The sequence below is a fragment of the Hippocampus bargibanti genome, linkage group LG06 (assembly GCF_051943395.1).
Source record: "Hippocampus bargibanti isolate YZ-2025 linkage group LG06, ASM5194339v1, whole genome shotgun sequence".
NCBI classification, from domain to species: Eukaryota; Metazoa; Chordata; class Actinopteri; order Syngnathiformes; family Syngnathidae; genus Hippocampus; species Hippocampus bargibanti.
The window spans coordinates 12302501-12319307 of record NC_142739.1 but is presented as its reverse complement, the minus strand read 5'-3'; the positions used below and the strand labels follow the sequence as shown (position 1 = coordinate 12319307).

Sequence of the window (16807 nt, the reverse complement as noted above, 5' to 3'; positions counted from 1 at the left end):
AAATCGATGATACAAATTACATGAAGAATGAAATTAGAAAAATGGTGAAGATGGACATACTGGATGAGAAGAGATAGATGAGATAACATGATATTAGAAAATAGATGGTGTGCGACTAATGCAATGATGGATGAAGGTAAGGTGAATGAGTGTATTTTATTTATATAGTGTTTAGGTAAATTCTGTGCCCAAGAAGTGTAGTCCACTGGCCCAGCAAAAATATAGCACCCTTTTAACAGTTCGAACGGGCGCAATTTTCTGTTGTTTGATGTTTTCCTTGACATTGCAGAGGTAGAAGTGGGATGTTTGAATCATTGTGCACCATAGTGGGATGGAGAGTGCTGGTCAATGGAGAGGCTCCTCTCACTTCCGTTAAATTCAGGGCAGTTGAAGCTCACTCAGTGCTGGATATTGAAGAAACAGAAATAGACAGAGGGAATTAAAAGGTGACATTATGATCTTGCATCTTGATGTCTAGATCACAGGTAAAAGAAAGGACAACACCAGAGATAGAACGTGACTCACAAGATGATAAATGAAATGCATGTGCTTGAATGATGGACAAGATGAATTGAATAAAAAACAAGCTTGACAGCTAGATTATCCATCCATCTACAATATTTTCTAATGTTTTTAGCGTCACAAGGGTCATGGCAGTGCTGAAGCCTATACCAGCTCTTTTCGGACAGCAGGCGGGGTACACCCTGAACCGGGTCAGTCAATTGTAGGGCACATATGGAAGCAATGAAGCATTCACACCCACATAGACAGTCACTGAGTGGGAACCGATCCCATGTTGCCCACTCACAAGTGACACCAGACAAGATCAATGAGAATAATTAACTAAGAGACACGATCAATTAAATGAGTGACGAGAACTGAGATACGATAAAAAAGAATCGCTGAGATAGATAAGCTTAACAAAATGGATGCATTAATAAAATGATTACAATTAATTCCCCTCTACTTCATAAGTCGTATATTTTACTTTTAATTGAAGAATTGTTTGATTACGTTAAAAGTGAATTCATGAGTTAGATAGTCATTAGGCCTGTCAAGGAGGTATGTACAGCATAGGTGGGAGATGGGCGGAAGATGGGAGGCGCAGGATGAGGAGAGAGGAGAGGGGACTGTGAAACTTAGGTTCACACAAACAGCGCTGTCAGCAAGATGGAACCAGATGAAGGAAGGAGAGAAAAAAAAGAGAGAGAGAGAGAGAGAGAGAGAGAGAGAGAGAGAGAGAGAGAGTCAGAGTCTAAGGGTTGGACAGACGAGCTGAAGATGAATGGCGAGTTGAGAAATGCTGGGAGGGGAAGGGAGAATATAGCAAAGGGGGCAAAAAGAAGTCATGTCAGGTGATTGGACAGGCAGAGGGTGAGATGAAGGGGACATGAATGAGCAAGGTAATGGAGCGAGAAGAAAAGGATGGAGTGTGGAAAAAATACTGTAAAATGGACTACCAAAGAAGGTGAGGGAAGGAGGAAAGAGCAGAAGGAAGGAGGGGGGCAGATCAGAGGTAGGAAGGCTGACAGGAGGAGTTGTTTTTGCAACCCAACAGGAAATGTACTCACTCAGACCAGCGTGACAGGAAAAGCAAGGAGGACAATTAATTAAAGGCAGAACAATACAATATGTGGAAGTGTAAAGTGCATCTCCAAGAGTTAAAAATAGATCACCATTGCACGTCATGTTGATGTCTCGGGCCAAAAACATCAATTGTAAAAATGATAAAACACTATTAAAAACTATCAATCCCCTTTTTGTCATTTAAATCACTTCATTTGACATCAATTCGTATTATGAGATTCCATTGTCATTACTTATTTTGAATGCAGACAACATTGGATAATCTGTGATGTGTTTTGAACATTGTATCAATGATGAAATGGCGGTCCCGTGCATCGACCTCACCGTACAGAGGTGCGGGGTTCAATCCCCGCCACCCTGTGTGGAGTTTGCATGTTCTCCCCGAGCCTGCGTGTGTGTTCTCCGGGTCCCTCGGTTTCACACCACATTCCAAAAACATGCATGGCAGATTGTTTGAACACTCGAAATTGAACCTAAGAGTGATTGGTTGTTTGTTTCCGTGTGCCCTGCGATTGATTAGCAATCGGTTCAGGGTGTCCCCTTCCTACCACTTGAAGGCATCTGGGATAGGCTCCAGCAATCCCCGGGGCCCTTGTGAGAATAAAGCGGATTGGAAAATGAATTATTTCTTGATGTTGATCTTTGGTTTCACATTATTGGACTACAGATCTTTTGTTTGCGTAGTCTCTCTTTTCTTCTCTTGTTGTTTGACGGCGCAAATGCATTTGGTTTTATGAGTTGTTTTTTTCCTGTCTCCTTGTTCCCGATAATTTAAATTTTGGACTCTGTCGGCGTGCTTTTTTTGTAATACATATATTTTTTAACATATATTTTTTTATCGTACTTAATCTGAGCTTGCATTTCTGGAGTGGAATTTCTGCAGTTCTTTGAACCGAATAATGTGTTGATACTTGACAGAATTCTGTCTGATTCAGATTTTGACAATATGATCCTATCAATGCGATTGGCTGGCAAGCAATTCAGGGTGTCCCCCGCCTTGTGCCCAAAGACTGCTGAGATAGGCTCCAGCAGCCCCCGCGACCCTAATGAGGAATAAGAGGTACGGAAAATGAGATAAGATGAGAGATCCTATCAATGTGGTACAACTGTGATTTTATGTTGGAATATCATCATTCACCCCTAAAATGGCAGACAGTATTAAAGACCCCATCTATACTTTTAGTCAGTCCACCCTGACGGGTGGCGTTGTGACAAATTATTGCTCAACCTAATACAGCGGTATTCAATCCTGTTCCTATAGGGCCCGTGTCATTGATGTTTTACACTTCTCTGTGTTGCAATCAGAACTGTTTGAAATGATCGGATAAACAGCCAAGTCTGCAGACGCTTGCTAACGATCGACATCATTTGAATCGGGTCTGTTGCAGCAGGGCAAGATGGAAAACAGGCCGGGCAGTGTCCCTTGACGAACAGGATTGACCCCAGTATATAACTACAATGAATTAACTCATGTTAATTTAAATGTGACAATTAACAGTAACTGTGTTTCACAATTGAGTGATGACCACTCTGATACTCGCCCTCGCAACCCAACCCCAGCACCCCCAGCAAAATTCAGATTTTGGCTTCTATGTAGGCATGCAGAGGTCGACCATATGCAAAAATCAATCTGCACCCAAAGGACTATTTTCAGCACCCACTAGTCTTTGCAAAGCGTTGAACAAATAAATAAATCAGCAGATCCAATTTTGTGGGCTCTGAAAACAGAACAGACTATGTGTGCTGAGCTGCCGAGTATTACCTCCACACTTTGAGCCCGGGCATTAACCACACAGCCATCTGACCTGGTGATCTGATTGGAGTCACTGCTTCTGTTGTCTGCTACAGTGCAGCTGCACATTATCAGACAAGCTAAATCTGTAGACAAGGTCACCATATTTTGTTTTTTCCTCTTCCCAACCAATCGGGCTCAATGGCAATATCATGAGATTTACCAGCTAACCACAGTGAGGAAATGACAATTCCAATCCACAAAAAATAACCCAAAAAAATAAAGAAAGAAAAAGAAGAAAAGACGGAACAAAGTGTGAAGGGTCTCTAAGTGTGACAGCATTAATAGACACACAATCCTTTTACAGTAACACTTTGTTCAAAATACTTTTTCAATAAGACATTTTGAATGCAGACATGAACTTTGTCCCATTTCTGCTCTCTAAAGCAGGCTTCCCAAAACATTTTCAGCTAAAACTGGTTTATTGCATCATCATTTTGACAAAAAAAGTACAACTTGACCCAGACCAGCATGGCCTCACGGTTAAAAAACAAATCGAATTGGGATAGTAGGATTCTGGAATATTCCTAAATATTTTTTTTCGATGTGGAAAGGCAGAGGTTTTTATCGCTAATAAAATGACTTGGGAACAGTATCATCAGTGGGAGGTGCACTATACTGGCATGGAGAAGTGAGTCCTTGACCTTCAACAATAACCAACTTACATAACAATAAAATACACTGAAATCTGAAACCAGATAATGGAATCACTCGCTAATGTTTGGCACTAGCGTCTACAATTATCCATTTTCTTTCCAGCAATTATCATAGCCCTCATTTAACTCATCAGAGCCCATCCTGGGTGAACATGAGTGACAGTCGGAATATACACCAGAATGGTCGTCAGCCAGTGTGCATACTATAAACCATTCCCACTCACATCCAAACATGTATGAACAATGTATGTAGAGTCATTCATTGACCTAAGAACCATGTTTTGGAAATGTTTGAAGAACCCCACAGGGTACACAACTGCAAGCAGGAGACTAAAATGTGTGTGTAAATATGCATTGTGATTGGTTGTTGACCAGTCCACGGTTTACAGTAAACTGGCATAGACTCCATTTAACTAGCAACCCAAGGACAGGCATTGAAAATAGGAATAGGCTGTTGATTGATAATGCCTGGCTAAATATAGACAATTGAGTTACAAGTACTGCATGCACACACACAACTTGCATCAGGCTTAAGACTGATTTGGAAAAAAAAACAGTTAAATAGACCAATACAATCACCTTCCCTCTAAATGTTGGCAGTATCGTCGAGATCAGGGTGGCATATCCATTTGTGTGTGACGGTGTGTGTGGTTGTGTGCGTGCGTGCCTGCGCGTGCGTGTGTGTGTGTGTGTGTGTGTGTGTGTGTGTGTGTGTGTGTGTGTGTGTGTGTGTGTGTGTGTGTGTGTGTGTGTGTGTGAGACGGAGGCAGGGGTTTGAAGCAACCAGCTGTGGTGTCCAGATTGAGAAGGGATTATTCCCCCAAATCTCTGCCATTTACCTCGTATGTTTAACAAGTTCCAACACAGCCACAGTAATGGTGACTTTTATTTTATTGTTGGTAACAAAAACAATCATGCAATCAAATTACAGCAGGTTCATGATGCGTTAAACAGATCTGTGTCTTGGTGAAGTACAACAAGGGAATTACATCACCAGTATGTGAATCACTCCAGATATATCATCGCAATCATTCGTCGGATGGGCATCCGACTAATCATTATATTGGATCATCGGATAGATTGGATGGTTTAGTGCTAATTCTTCTGAAGCATCGACATAAACGAATGAGATGATAAATATCACTGACTCGCTGCTGGCAAAATAATCAGTCAAGAGCCAAGGAAAAGCAAAAGTTTTTCAAAAGGCCACTCTTCCCCTGCAAAGGAGAAGTCCTCATCTGGCAAACTCCTGTGTAATGTCAGGAGGTCAGAGGCTGGACAAGATCTCTGAAACAATATTATTAGGCCAGTGAGGGGAAAGGGGGCAGGGTCAGATAATAAGACTCAATCTGGCTGAGTGAAAATAGCTGGGAGGGAAAGTGCTGACACCTGCCTCGTTCTTCCTCATCCAATTGCCATGCAGCGCTAACTCTGTGCTACTGATATTCATGCCGAGCGGTCCGTCCACGGCCCACAAACTTTAACTGTCGCCTCCGCCTGGTGATTCTCCTCTCTTCCTTACTCCTGCGTCTCATATATCACGTAGAGAACATGCAGGAGAAGATGAGTACAGAGGACATAAATAGACAGTATTGAAATTTCAGGACAGAAAAGACAATCTCTGAATCCACTCTTTGTTTTTTGTTTTTTTTACTTATGCAAAGTACCACTTCTGCATGTAATGTAATATGTAAATCATTTCAACCATGATGTACGCCGAATGGTTGTGTCCACATCTCTAAAAATAAAAAAGGGAAATAAACATTGCGCTCGTGAGTTTCAGGCACTAACGTGAGACAGGACGGTGGGGGTCAAGCCATACTGGGATTTTGCCCAAAAAAAACAAAGGGATTAGAGGATGACACCAAGCCATAGTTGGACACACCAAAAAGGAAAAAAGTGGTGACGAAAACAAGACATAAATAAATAAACGATATCTAACAAACAGCCGCAACACAAGCTTTGAAAAGAGTGACCTTTTTATGCGCTTTACCATTCATAAACACATCTCATCACGTTTTACTCACATATTTTCTCCAAATCTTTAACAATTTTCATTTTGTTTTAAACACCCCTGTGCTTGTAAGGCAGGGGTGTCAAACTCAATTTTTTGCCATGGGCCACATTGTAATTACGATTTCCTCTCGAGGGCCGTTATGAATTTGGGGAAACCATTAGAGTGTTTTAGTCCCGCTACATATTAAATAGAGAATGCAAAAATAATAAATAACTGGTTTTCAAATCTAATTTTGGTTTGAACTTTAGTAAGCATCATGGAATTTCACAAGGTTGATTTGCTTTTGTGTGCCTATGAAAATGATGTGGCGGGTGAGATTTGGGCTTGCTACAGCTACAGTATATAAGCAACTTGAAAAGATTGTCCAAAAAGTAGTATTTTAAAATGTTGTGTCTTGTTAGAATGGCCATTCTAAGTTGAAAACATCACATCCAGAATTTAACATATCAATGATAGGTTCATCTGTGTCGGATCTCTAATTTTAAACAAATTATTTTCTTTTCTTTTAATACAACCATGTGTCGGCTCTCTGTCGTACAGGAGTGGTCTATCGATGAAAAGGTTTCTTCAGCCGTCATCTGTACTTCTTTGAAGGTGTTGGAATTTTCGCGCCTCATCCGAAGAGCTTTGTCACCGAACTGACTTTTCATCGATCAATGATAGGTTCCATAGAAATGGAATGATACCGTAGAAAACGAATCATTGGTTTTCTCCCTGTTTTGTTATCAGTCCCAGCTGGTGCAAAGGTCGGTTCCGTCCAGCAGGCGCACCTGTTCCACATTTACCAATCAAGCCTGCCATGGATTTAATCATTGCCAAGTAACCTCGTCTTTTGTCACAGGTGATTCATGTTGCTCGCTGTTGTACTTCAAGTGTTGGATTCTCAACACCTTGATGCATTCCATAGTCCCTTTTTTCATAGAAATGAGTCATTATTTTCATTATTCCTCATTGATGAAAATGTTTCTTTAGCCATCATCTGTACTTCTTTGAATGTGTTAGATCAGGGGTCGGCAACCTTTACGACTCAAAGAGCCATTTGGACCCATTTCCCACAGAAAAGAAAACACTGGGAGCCACAAAATCCTTTTGGCATTTAAAATGAAGACAACACTGCATCTTTTCATCATCGTTTTTTACCTTTATATATGCATAAACAAACTATAGTGTGTTGCATTTATGAATCAATGAACTGTTACAGAGAAGCGAAATTACATTTCTGCACGCAACAAAAACATTTTAAACTCCGAAAAAAAAGACGTTGGGTTGAAGATTACTTTCAAATATAATACTCAATGTCTATTTGAAAAAAAAATAATATTTGCAAAATGGCAAATACAATATTTATCACCTGGTTAATGTGATTTCTGCTCCTGCACCTCAGCGCACAGCCTCTGCACATCAGGACTGTATGACGTTACCTTCATCTTCACGCAGGACTGTAAGCTGTCGTCTGTCAGGCGTGAGCGATGTCTGTTTTTAATGTAGTTCATGTTGGAAAAGACATCTTAATAAACAATTCTTTTATATATTCTCTGTCTGTGAACGGCTTCCCGTGCCTGACTATTTCCTGAGCGGCTACAAAACTAGCATATGTAGCTGAATTTGTACATTTCATCCACTTAAATACATACTTCTGCCGATTTGAAAAGGACACCCCCCATTTCCCCGGTCTGCCCACCATTACCAGAAACTACCGTATCTCCGCCCTCTGCCCTACAGATCCACGAACTGGACGTTAGACGGCTCTTCAAGCAGCAGAAGATCAAGAAAGCTGCAGGACCTGACAGAGTGTCCCCCTCCTGCCTGAGAGTCTGTGCTGACCAGCTGGCTCCGGTCTTCACACAAATCTTCAACAGATCCCTGGAGCAGTGTGAAGTCCCATCCTGCTTCAAACAGTCTACTATCGTCCCAGTTCCAAAGAAACCAGCACCCTCGGGATTGAACGACTATAGACCTGTTGCTCTGACGTCTGTGGTCATGAAGTCCTTTGAACGCCTCGTGCTGAACCACCTAAAGAACATCACCGGACCTCTGCTAGATCCTCTTCAGTTTGCCTACCGGGCAAACAGGTCTGTGGAGGATGCAGTCAACATCGGACTGCATCACATCCTCGACCACCTTGACAACACAGGAACCTACGCAAGGATCCTGTTTGTGGACTACAGCTCTGCGTTCAATACCATCATCCCAGAACTCCTCATCCCCAAACTTCTCCAGCTTGGTGTGTCCCCCACGATCTGCCAGTGGACCCTCAGCTTCCTGACAGGACGGACACAACAGGTCAGGGAAATATATCATCCACAACACGAACCACGAGCACTGGAGCCCCGCAAGGATGCGTCCTCTCTCCATTGCTCTTCTCTCTCTACACGAACGACTGCACCTCAACACACCCAGCTGTCAAATTCATAAAGTTCGCAGACGACACCACGGTCATCGGTCTCATCAAAGACGGCGACGAGTCTGCGTACCGACAACAAGTGGAGCAGCTGGAGCTCTGGTGCAGCCGTCACAACCTGGAGCTGAACACGCTCAAGACAGTTGAGATGATCGTGGACTTCAGGAAACATCCATCACCACAGCTACCCCTCACACTATCCAACTGCCTTGTGTCAACCGTTGAGACCTTCAAGTTCCTGGGAATTACAGTCTCCCAGGACATGAAGTGGGAGGTCAACACCAACTCTATCCTGAAAAAGGTCCAACAGAGAATGTACTTCCTGAAGCTGCTAAAGAAGCATGGCCTGCCACAGCAGGTGCTGCAACATTTCTACACGGCTGTCATCGAATCCATCCTGTGTTCTTCCATCACCGTTTGGTTCGGGGCCGCCACAAAAATGGACAAAATCCGACTTCAACGGACAGTTAGGACGGCGGAAAAAAATCATTGGCACCGCCCTACCCACTCTCGAGGACTTGCACACTGCAAGAATCCAAACTAGGGCGCGGAAAATCCTACTGGACCCTACGCACCCTGCCCACCACCTTTTCCAGCTACTCCCCTCAGGCAGGCGCTACCGATCCATGCGCACCAAATCCAGCAGACATTTAAACAGCTTCTTCCCCCAAGCCATTAACTCTTTGAACTCTTTCAACAGTAGCCAAAATGGAACTGTATAGTGCCACTTAGTAGTTTTTTGACAACGATACTAGTGCAGCGTGTTCTACCGGAAACAAATTCCTTGTGTGTTCTACATACTTGGCAATAAAGATGATTCTGATTCTGATTCATAAAATGATTTTTGCTCTGATCAGCCTTCCGCATCAGTTCCGAAACGGCTCTTTTTCTCTCATCTCCATCCGGATATTTTTGAGCAAAGGCTGTGTGTTTGTTCTGGAAATGTCTTGCGACATTTGACTTTTTGTTGTTTGCTAATATCATTACATATTAAGCATACCGGTAAACCCGTCTCGTCAGCAGTGAAGGCGAACGAATCTGCCCACGTATCATTAAACGTTCACACTTTTCTTTTCTTAGATTTAGCCATAGTTGGCCTACCTGGGGGTCGAAAAATTCAAGAAATCGTGCGCAATTTGGCAGTTGTGACCGGTTATACGTCCATTGTCGATGGTTGTGACGTATATTATGAGCGACAAAAAATTGAATACATTTTATTTTGTATTATTTATAATCACCATAATCTTCAAATTTAGAATTCTCTCATCTCATCTCATCTCATTTTCTGTACCGCTTATTCCTCATTAGGGTCGCGGGGGTTGCTGGAGCCTATCTCAGCTGTCTTCGGGCACGAGGCGGGGGACACCCTGAATTGGTTGCCAGCCAATCGCAGGGCACACAAAGACATACAACAGTCACTCTCACACTCACACCTCGGGACAATTTGGTGTGGTCAATCTGCCTGCCATGCATGTTTTTGGAGTGTGGGAGGAAACCGGAGGACCCAGAGAAAACCCACGCGGGTCCGGGGAGAACATGCAAACTCCACACAGGGAGGCGAACCGGCGACCTCTGCACTGTGAAGCCGGTGTGCTAACCACTCGGCTACCGGGCCGCGCCAAATTTAGAATTACATTTAAAAAACGAATGAACTAAAATAATATACATTAAATTAAATACTCATTATTTATTTTTTAAAGCGGCAGGTAGCCGCAGCAGAGGGGTAAAAGAGCCACATGCGGCTCCGGAGCCGCGGGTTGCCGACGTCTGTGTTAGATTTTTCACATCTCATTCGAACAGCTTCGTCAGCGAATTATTCCTTGTTATCGATCTTGGCCTTTTGGCTCTGCGTTATTGGACCTGATATATTTTTTTTGTGTTTTCCCATTTTTTTTTGTTGCACTTCGCCTTTTGCAAGCAATTTTTGTTTGATGCATGGCTTTTTATAGGCTCCTTGTCACCAGGGATTTCACTTTCTTCACTTTGTCGGTGGATTTTTTTTTATCTGACTTTGTATGAGCACGTATTTCTGGAATCCAAAACATTAATTGGTTGGATTCAGAGATGGTCAACCATATTATAAGCACAGGGTTAAATTCTTTTCTCAGGAGATTTTTTCTTTTATGACCGGTGGAGGTTGGGTAATGAAGTTCTCAGATGCAATTCATCTAGCGTGTGATTAGATCGACTCAAGGAGTATTGTCACCTCAGCAATGGCGTAAGACACCCTTTATAGTTACAATAATACATGTGCTGTCATTTCATCTGTTACAAAGTCTTTCACTTATGGGTGATGTGCAGTGAAGTGACTAATTCCATTGTTCATCATTGCCTGCTTCCAGTTTGATTGGTATTGTCTTTAAAATACCTTTCAATAGATTAAAAAAATGCTCAAGTTCAAGCAAAACCAACCATACTTCTCCACGCCAGATAAATCTCTCTCTATTCCACATGTACGGGTATTTAATCTAATTTCTTTCGGCTATAATTTACTGTTGAAGGTGGAAAGGGGTTGTGGGCATTGACAGTCTTATATTTCATTAACATTTTACAGGAAAATGTAACACAAACCTTTTTATATTTATATAACTGATCACACAGTCACGTCAGCCGCTAATGTGCGTGCAACTACTACGCATTACAATGTCCACATGTAATTGTCTTGCAAAAAAGGTAAATGGAACAATGACGGATGTTTTTACTCCTCAGTGTAATCATCACTAACCACGTCAAGTACTGATGACCTCTCAGTCCATCACTGCGGGTGTGATCCTAATGTTTGGTTTGCCACTTAATGTCTTTGTTTTTTGTTTTGTTGTTTTTTTAGGGCAGTCAATGAGTAATTACATATTTTAGTTTTAGTTCTCAGACATTTAAATATTAATAATGATGAATTGATTTTGCTTGCTATGAAAAATGCTTGCAAAGAAGAATGCTTATCCTATTAATAAATTAGAACATTTTGCTCTTAATAAAGATATACTTATGCTCGTAGTAAAAAATATGCTCATAAAGAATGCTTAGTACACTGTGTGACAGTTTGGGGGCCTTTCTGAGAATGTGTTTGCAAAAAGATATGGTCATAAAACAAAATGGTCAGGCTCCTCGAGAGCCATCTCCTGCCTATTTTACATTGCTCTCGACTTCAACGCACCTGATTCAAATGATCAGCGCATCAAGAAGCTCTGCAAAGGCCTGAAACTGTCATGAACAACTGAATTAAGTGTGTTAGCATCACAATGGATCTAAAACAGGTGCTCAAAGAAATGGAGTTCTCTACGATATGCCTTAGTGGGACTTGCTAATGCCACTTCCCTTGTTTTGTTGATTTTCAGACTGAAGTCCAATATATGCTCGGCCTTCCTGCTTCTGGGTCCTCAACCACACACACGCAACTGACACAGGCAGTGTAAAAATGGATGGATTATATTATTATTGTTACACTATATTGTATAAGGCAGCCCAGTGGCCCACTAGTCTTGTGGTTAGCACGCCTGCTTCACAGTGCAGAGGTCACTGGTTTGCGTCCGGCTCCGGCCTCCCTGTGTGGAGTTTGCATGTTCTCTCCGGGCCCGCGTGGGTTTTCTCCGGTCTCCTTTGATTTCCTCCCATATTCCAAAAACATGCATGGCATGCAGATTGAACACTCCAAATTGTCCTTAGGTGTGAGTGTGAGAGTGACTGTTTGTCTTCGTGTGCCCTGCGATTGGCTGGTGTCCCCCGCCTAGTGCCCAAACACGGCTGAGATAGGATGGATGGATGGATGAATGGATGGATGGATGGATGGATGGATGGATGGAACTTTCATTTCTAAAAACTTTCATGGGAGGTTAATGTAACACGTGTTGTCCCTGAGCATGAATGTGAGCATCAAATGGTCGTTCGTCAATGTGTGCCCTGTGATTGGGTGGAAACAAGTTCAGGGGGCCTCCTGCCTGAATACAGCTGGCATAGACTGCAGCACGACGCGTGACCGTTATGAGGATAAGCGTAACAGAACATGGATGGATGGATAGAAAGACGGACGGATGGACTGTATTGTATCTAGTATTCAAATTCGCCAATGTTTTTGTGTGTAGCCAGCCAAAACATTAATTTTATGTACTGCTGCATGATGGCAAAAAAAACCAACAACCAAAAAAGTGAGCATGAGCAGATTTAAATATTCTTATCGCTGCAGACATGTCATTTCCTGCCTGAACTGGACATTTTATAGCGCATGTTTTTGCGCCATGGTAATATGACGATGTTGATGCATATCTTTTCTTATCAATATAAAAAAAAAATCCTCGTCTCACCCCCCATGGGTGGTGTCTGTCCCCCATTTTAGCTCCGGTCCTCTACCAAAGGCCAGGAAGCTTGAGGTTTCTGCGCAGTATCCGTGCTGGACCGAGATATCCGGTGTTGTTCCCGGGATCTGTTGCAACCACTCGTCGAGTTTGGGGGTCACTGCATCAAGTGCTCCGACTGTCAACTTTACTTTCCAGGCTCTCTCCATATATATATATATATATATATATATATATATATATATATATATATATAAGAAAAATATGTGTGTATATATATATATATATATACACACCATTTGTTCCTCCGGGGGCCACATACGGCTTAGGGAGATGTCAAGTGGGCCGGACCATTAAAATTATACCATACTCTCCTAAAAATAGCTTTGCTCCTTTGTTTTGGTGTAAAGAAGCACAAGAACATTAGGAAAATATTGACATTTAATGAACTATCCTTTTACAAAACATTTCATGAAACACCTCATATTTCCTTCGACAAATGTGCAATTTACTTTTGTCATTCACAAACTGATGCAACTGATCCCACTGATTGTACATAGGCACAAAACTTTAATTGGTACTGAAAAATATAATAATGCACTTTAAGATTAAATGAGACTTTTAAAGAAAGGGAATTTTTAAACCACTTACACATACACATATAAAATGTAAATGTAATCCCTGCGTACACCTTACAAACTAACGAGAGTGATTTAAAATGTGTAATGAAGAAAGTGTTCACCTGTCCTGTAAATCTGTAAACTTCATACATGAAACATACATACACATACAATACATACTAAAAATTTATGGAGTTGTATGAACAGTAGAATTCCATCACAGAACTTTTGTTTCGAAGCTGCTGACTAAAATTAAAGTGTGGTATGGCAGGCTGTGGGTAATGTTGTCGCTGAGAAGTTTGTCAAACTGACGATGGTTCAGACCTCTGGACCGGATGAAATTTACAGTGCGAACAACCACCTCCATGACGTGGTCCATTTTCAGCAACTTGCAACACAATGCCTCCTTGTGCAAAATACAGTGAAATGTCCAGAAACGATCTCCTCCATTAAGGGCTTGTACTTTGTCTTTGAACTTTGTCGCGACACCTGCTTTCTTTCCGACCATGGATGACACGCCGTCTGTAGCCAGGCTGACAGCGCGGGACCAGTCCACTCCGACTTTGTCCAATACAGCAACGACAGAGCCGAAAATGTCCTCGGCTGTTGTGGTGTCCATCATTGGCACCAACTCAAGAAACTCTTCAGTAACAGTCAATGTCTCATCAACTCGTCAAATAAATATGGCCACGTATGTGATGTCAGTGCTCTCGTCAATTGCCACGGAAAATGCAACAAATCCTTTCTGCTATAGTATTCCTCGCCAGGCTAATATTGGCAAAAGCTTGTCGCTTCTCGGAACATACAAGTTCAGCCGCCTTCATCATGCATCGTTTAACAAAGTCACCGTCGAAATACGGCTTCGATGCTAATGCTATTTCGCTAGGTAGCTGGCTTTTATCCCTGCTTCATTGACTTCTCGGCTCCGGATGAAAGTTGACTGCTGTTTCCTCAGACCCGCCAGAAATTCGTGAATCTTTTCTCTTCTCAGTTGTCCTTGCAACCCGTCATATTTTTCGCTTTGATGAGTCTCGTAGTGGCGTCGAATATTATATTCCTTCAATACCGAAACTTGTTGCAAACACCAAGCACAAAGGTTTTCCGTGCATCTCTGTAAATAAATAGGACGTCGTCCATTTTTCTTTGAAAATTCTACACTCATTATCTACTTTTCTCCGTTTGGATAACGACATTTTGGCCAATAAGGGTGTAGCGGAGAGGGAGAGACCAACGTATAAACAATGTCGTAACAAGCAGCAGATGGCGCATTGACACCGTCTGCTGTTTTCAGTCTGTCTCAGTGATGCGGCGTGTCTTCTACTCTGATGGAAAGAGTGCGCCCCTTAGCGGATAATCCATGAATTGCAGCAAATTAAAAATATTAATTCCATGTCTTTTATGCATTTTTCCACTTTCAAGTTATCCTGCGGGCCTGATCGAACCTCCTTGGGGGCCAGTTCCGGCCAGCGGGCTGTATGTTTGACACCCCTGGTTTATAGGTATGTGTTTATCTTTTTGGGGGGTTGTTTACATCATTCCTTTGTTTGCAGCATTTAGCAGTTAGTTCCTGTCAGCCACCGTAGATTACAGTTTAGTAGGGTAGCAATGTCGGACACGAGAGTATTTATTGTTTCTCAATTGTGTCTTAAAGTATACGAGGCAGAATGAAGTGCACAGCATGGCACTTAGCAGCAGTGACACACTCAACTCACACTGTCTCAAGAAGCAGACCAAAGCAATGGGAATTTCAGGTCCTTCGACAGGGCAGCATAGCTTTTCCATACTAGACAAGCGAGGAACCAACAGTTCAGAGATTCTCGTATCCTACAAAAGGATGTTTCTCAATGTTGTTTATCATCATGCTTCATGTTTCCTCATTCGATCGGGAGTACAGGGGATTGACAAAGGACTTTGTGGACTGGTGCCAGCAGAATCACCTCCAGATCAACACCGGTAAAACCAAGGAGCTGGTAGTGGATTTCTGCAGGAAACGATCCTCACCGACACCGTTGAGCATCCAGGGTTCGGACATTGAGAGGGTGACCTCCTACAAGTACTTGGGTGTTACTCTCAACAATAAACTGGACTGGACTACAAACACGGATGCCCTAATCAAAAAGGGACAGAGTCGCCTCTTCCTACTCAGGAAACTGAGGTCTTTTGGGGTTCAGGGGTCACTCCTAAAGACTTTCATGACTCTGTGGCGGCTTCAGCCATCCACTATAAAATTGTCTGCTGGTCAGGCAGCATTACCACCCGGGACAGAAAAAGACTGGTGCACCTGGTCAAGAGGGCCAGATGCGTCCTGGGCTGTTCGATGGACTCTGTGGAGGAGGTGGGCAACAGACGGACGCTAGCAAAACTAAAAGCTATGATGGACAGCCCCTCACACCCCCCTCTGCCCACCCTGACAGCACTGGGTAGCTCCTTCAGCCAGAGACTGTCACACCCACGCTGCAAGAAGGAGAGGTACCGCCGCTCGTTCCAACCGACTGCTGTCAGACTTCTTCTTAATCACATGTGAATAAAAAAAAACCTGGAATCTTATCCTGTAAATAGCACAGCCACCTTATGTTGATGCAATACAGCTACATCTATCAATGTGCTATTCTTATACATGCACTATGTACATTGTTTGTTTTTTCCCCTCTCAAATTGCTGCTGTGGACTTCAATTTTCCCCATTGTGGAACTATTAAAGGCTTTCTGATTCTGATTCTCATGGGCCGCGCACTACTTCTTCTGTGGGGGAAATGGAGTCTGTTGCTGCTGATAGTAGTTGCGAGACTTGTTGTTCAATATTACTACACATTCAAGGTGCACTGGGCGTATCAGGCGCAGGGTCATCTTTTGAGGAAAAGTAAGGTTTTAGGGTGCGCCTTATACACCGGAAAATACTGTAAACTAAAATAAATTAATTGGAGGCAGCCTGGCTCATCTGCTCCATGCTCCAAGTGGAACTTTTCAATTGGTGTTTATGGGTTTTTCAGTCAATGTTGTCTCTGAAGTAAACTCACATATTCAGTTATAACTGTTAACCTGTTTGTTTTTGCTGGACAAAGTACGTTTATTATGCATTTTAAGACATACAAGAAAATCTGTACGGAAAAATGCAAATTTGTCAATTATGTCTACCATCCGGTATACACCCACTACGTATCACAAAACGGCAAATCAATCAAGACAAACGAGTTCGCCGCGATAGCCTCTATCTCGGTAGTGTTTTTTTTTCATTGCAAACGGAGCGAGCGGTTTGATGCTACTGTGCAGATGCATCTGCCACCTGGGGATTTCCCATTGCATTTCTTTGGATACAATCATCAAGTCACAATGGCCGAACCTGAATTAAAACGCTGTAAATTAAATAGAAGAGGCAAGCATCACAAGTGGGAGCAAATGTCAGGACAATACGAGGGATTGATACAAGCTTCAAAGAAAGGTGTGGA

The 16807-nt window shown here is 42.5% G+C and overlaps 1 protein-coding gene across 12 annotated transcripts in view; it reads left to right on the top strand.

The window, feature by feature from the left end:
* Positions 1 to 16807, top strand: part of LOC148896512 (RNA-directed DNA polymerase from mobile element jockey) — a 159610-nt gene that overhangs the window by 128804 nt on the left and 13999 nt on the right. For 7 of the 12 annotated variants that reach the window (XR_016115356.1, XR_016115357.1, XR_016115358.1 and 4 more), the window contains one exon: positions 14782 to 14861. The exons of 1 other annotated variant lie outside the window; for it this stretch is intronic. Coding sequence is in view for 3 of the 11 variants with exons in the window: in XM_088999083.1 (XP_088855209.1) it covers positions 7775 to 8467 (693 nt within the window). In the remaining 8 variants the exon portion in view is untranslated. Of the gene's footprint in view, positions 1 to 6781; positions 7703 to 7774; positions 9278 to 14781; positions 14862 to 16807 lie in introns of those variants that run through there. 4 more of the 12 variants (XM_088999083.1, XM_088999081.1, XM_088999082.1 and 1 more) reach the window with 2 other exon arrangements.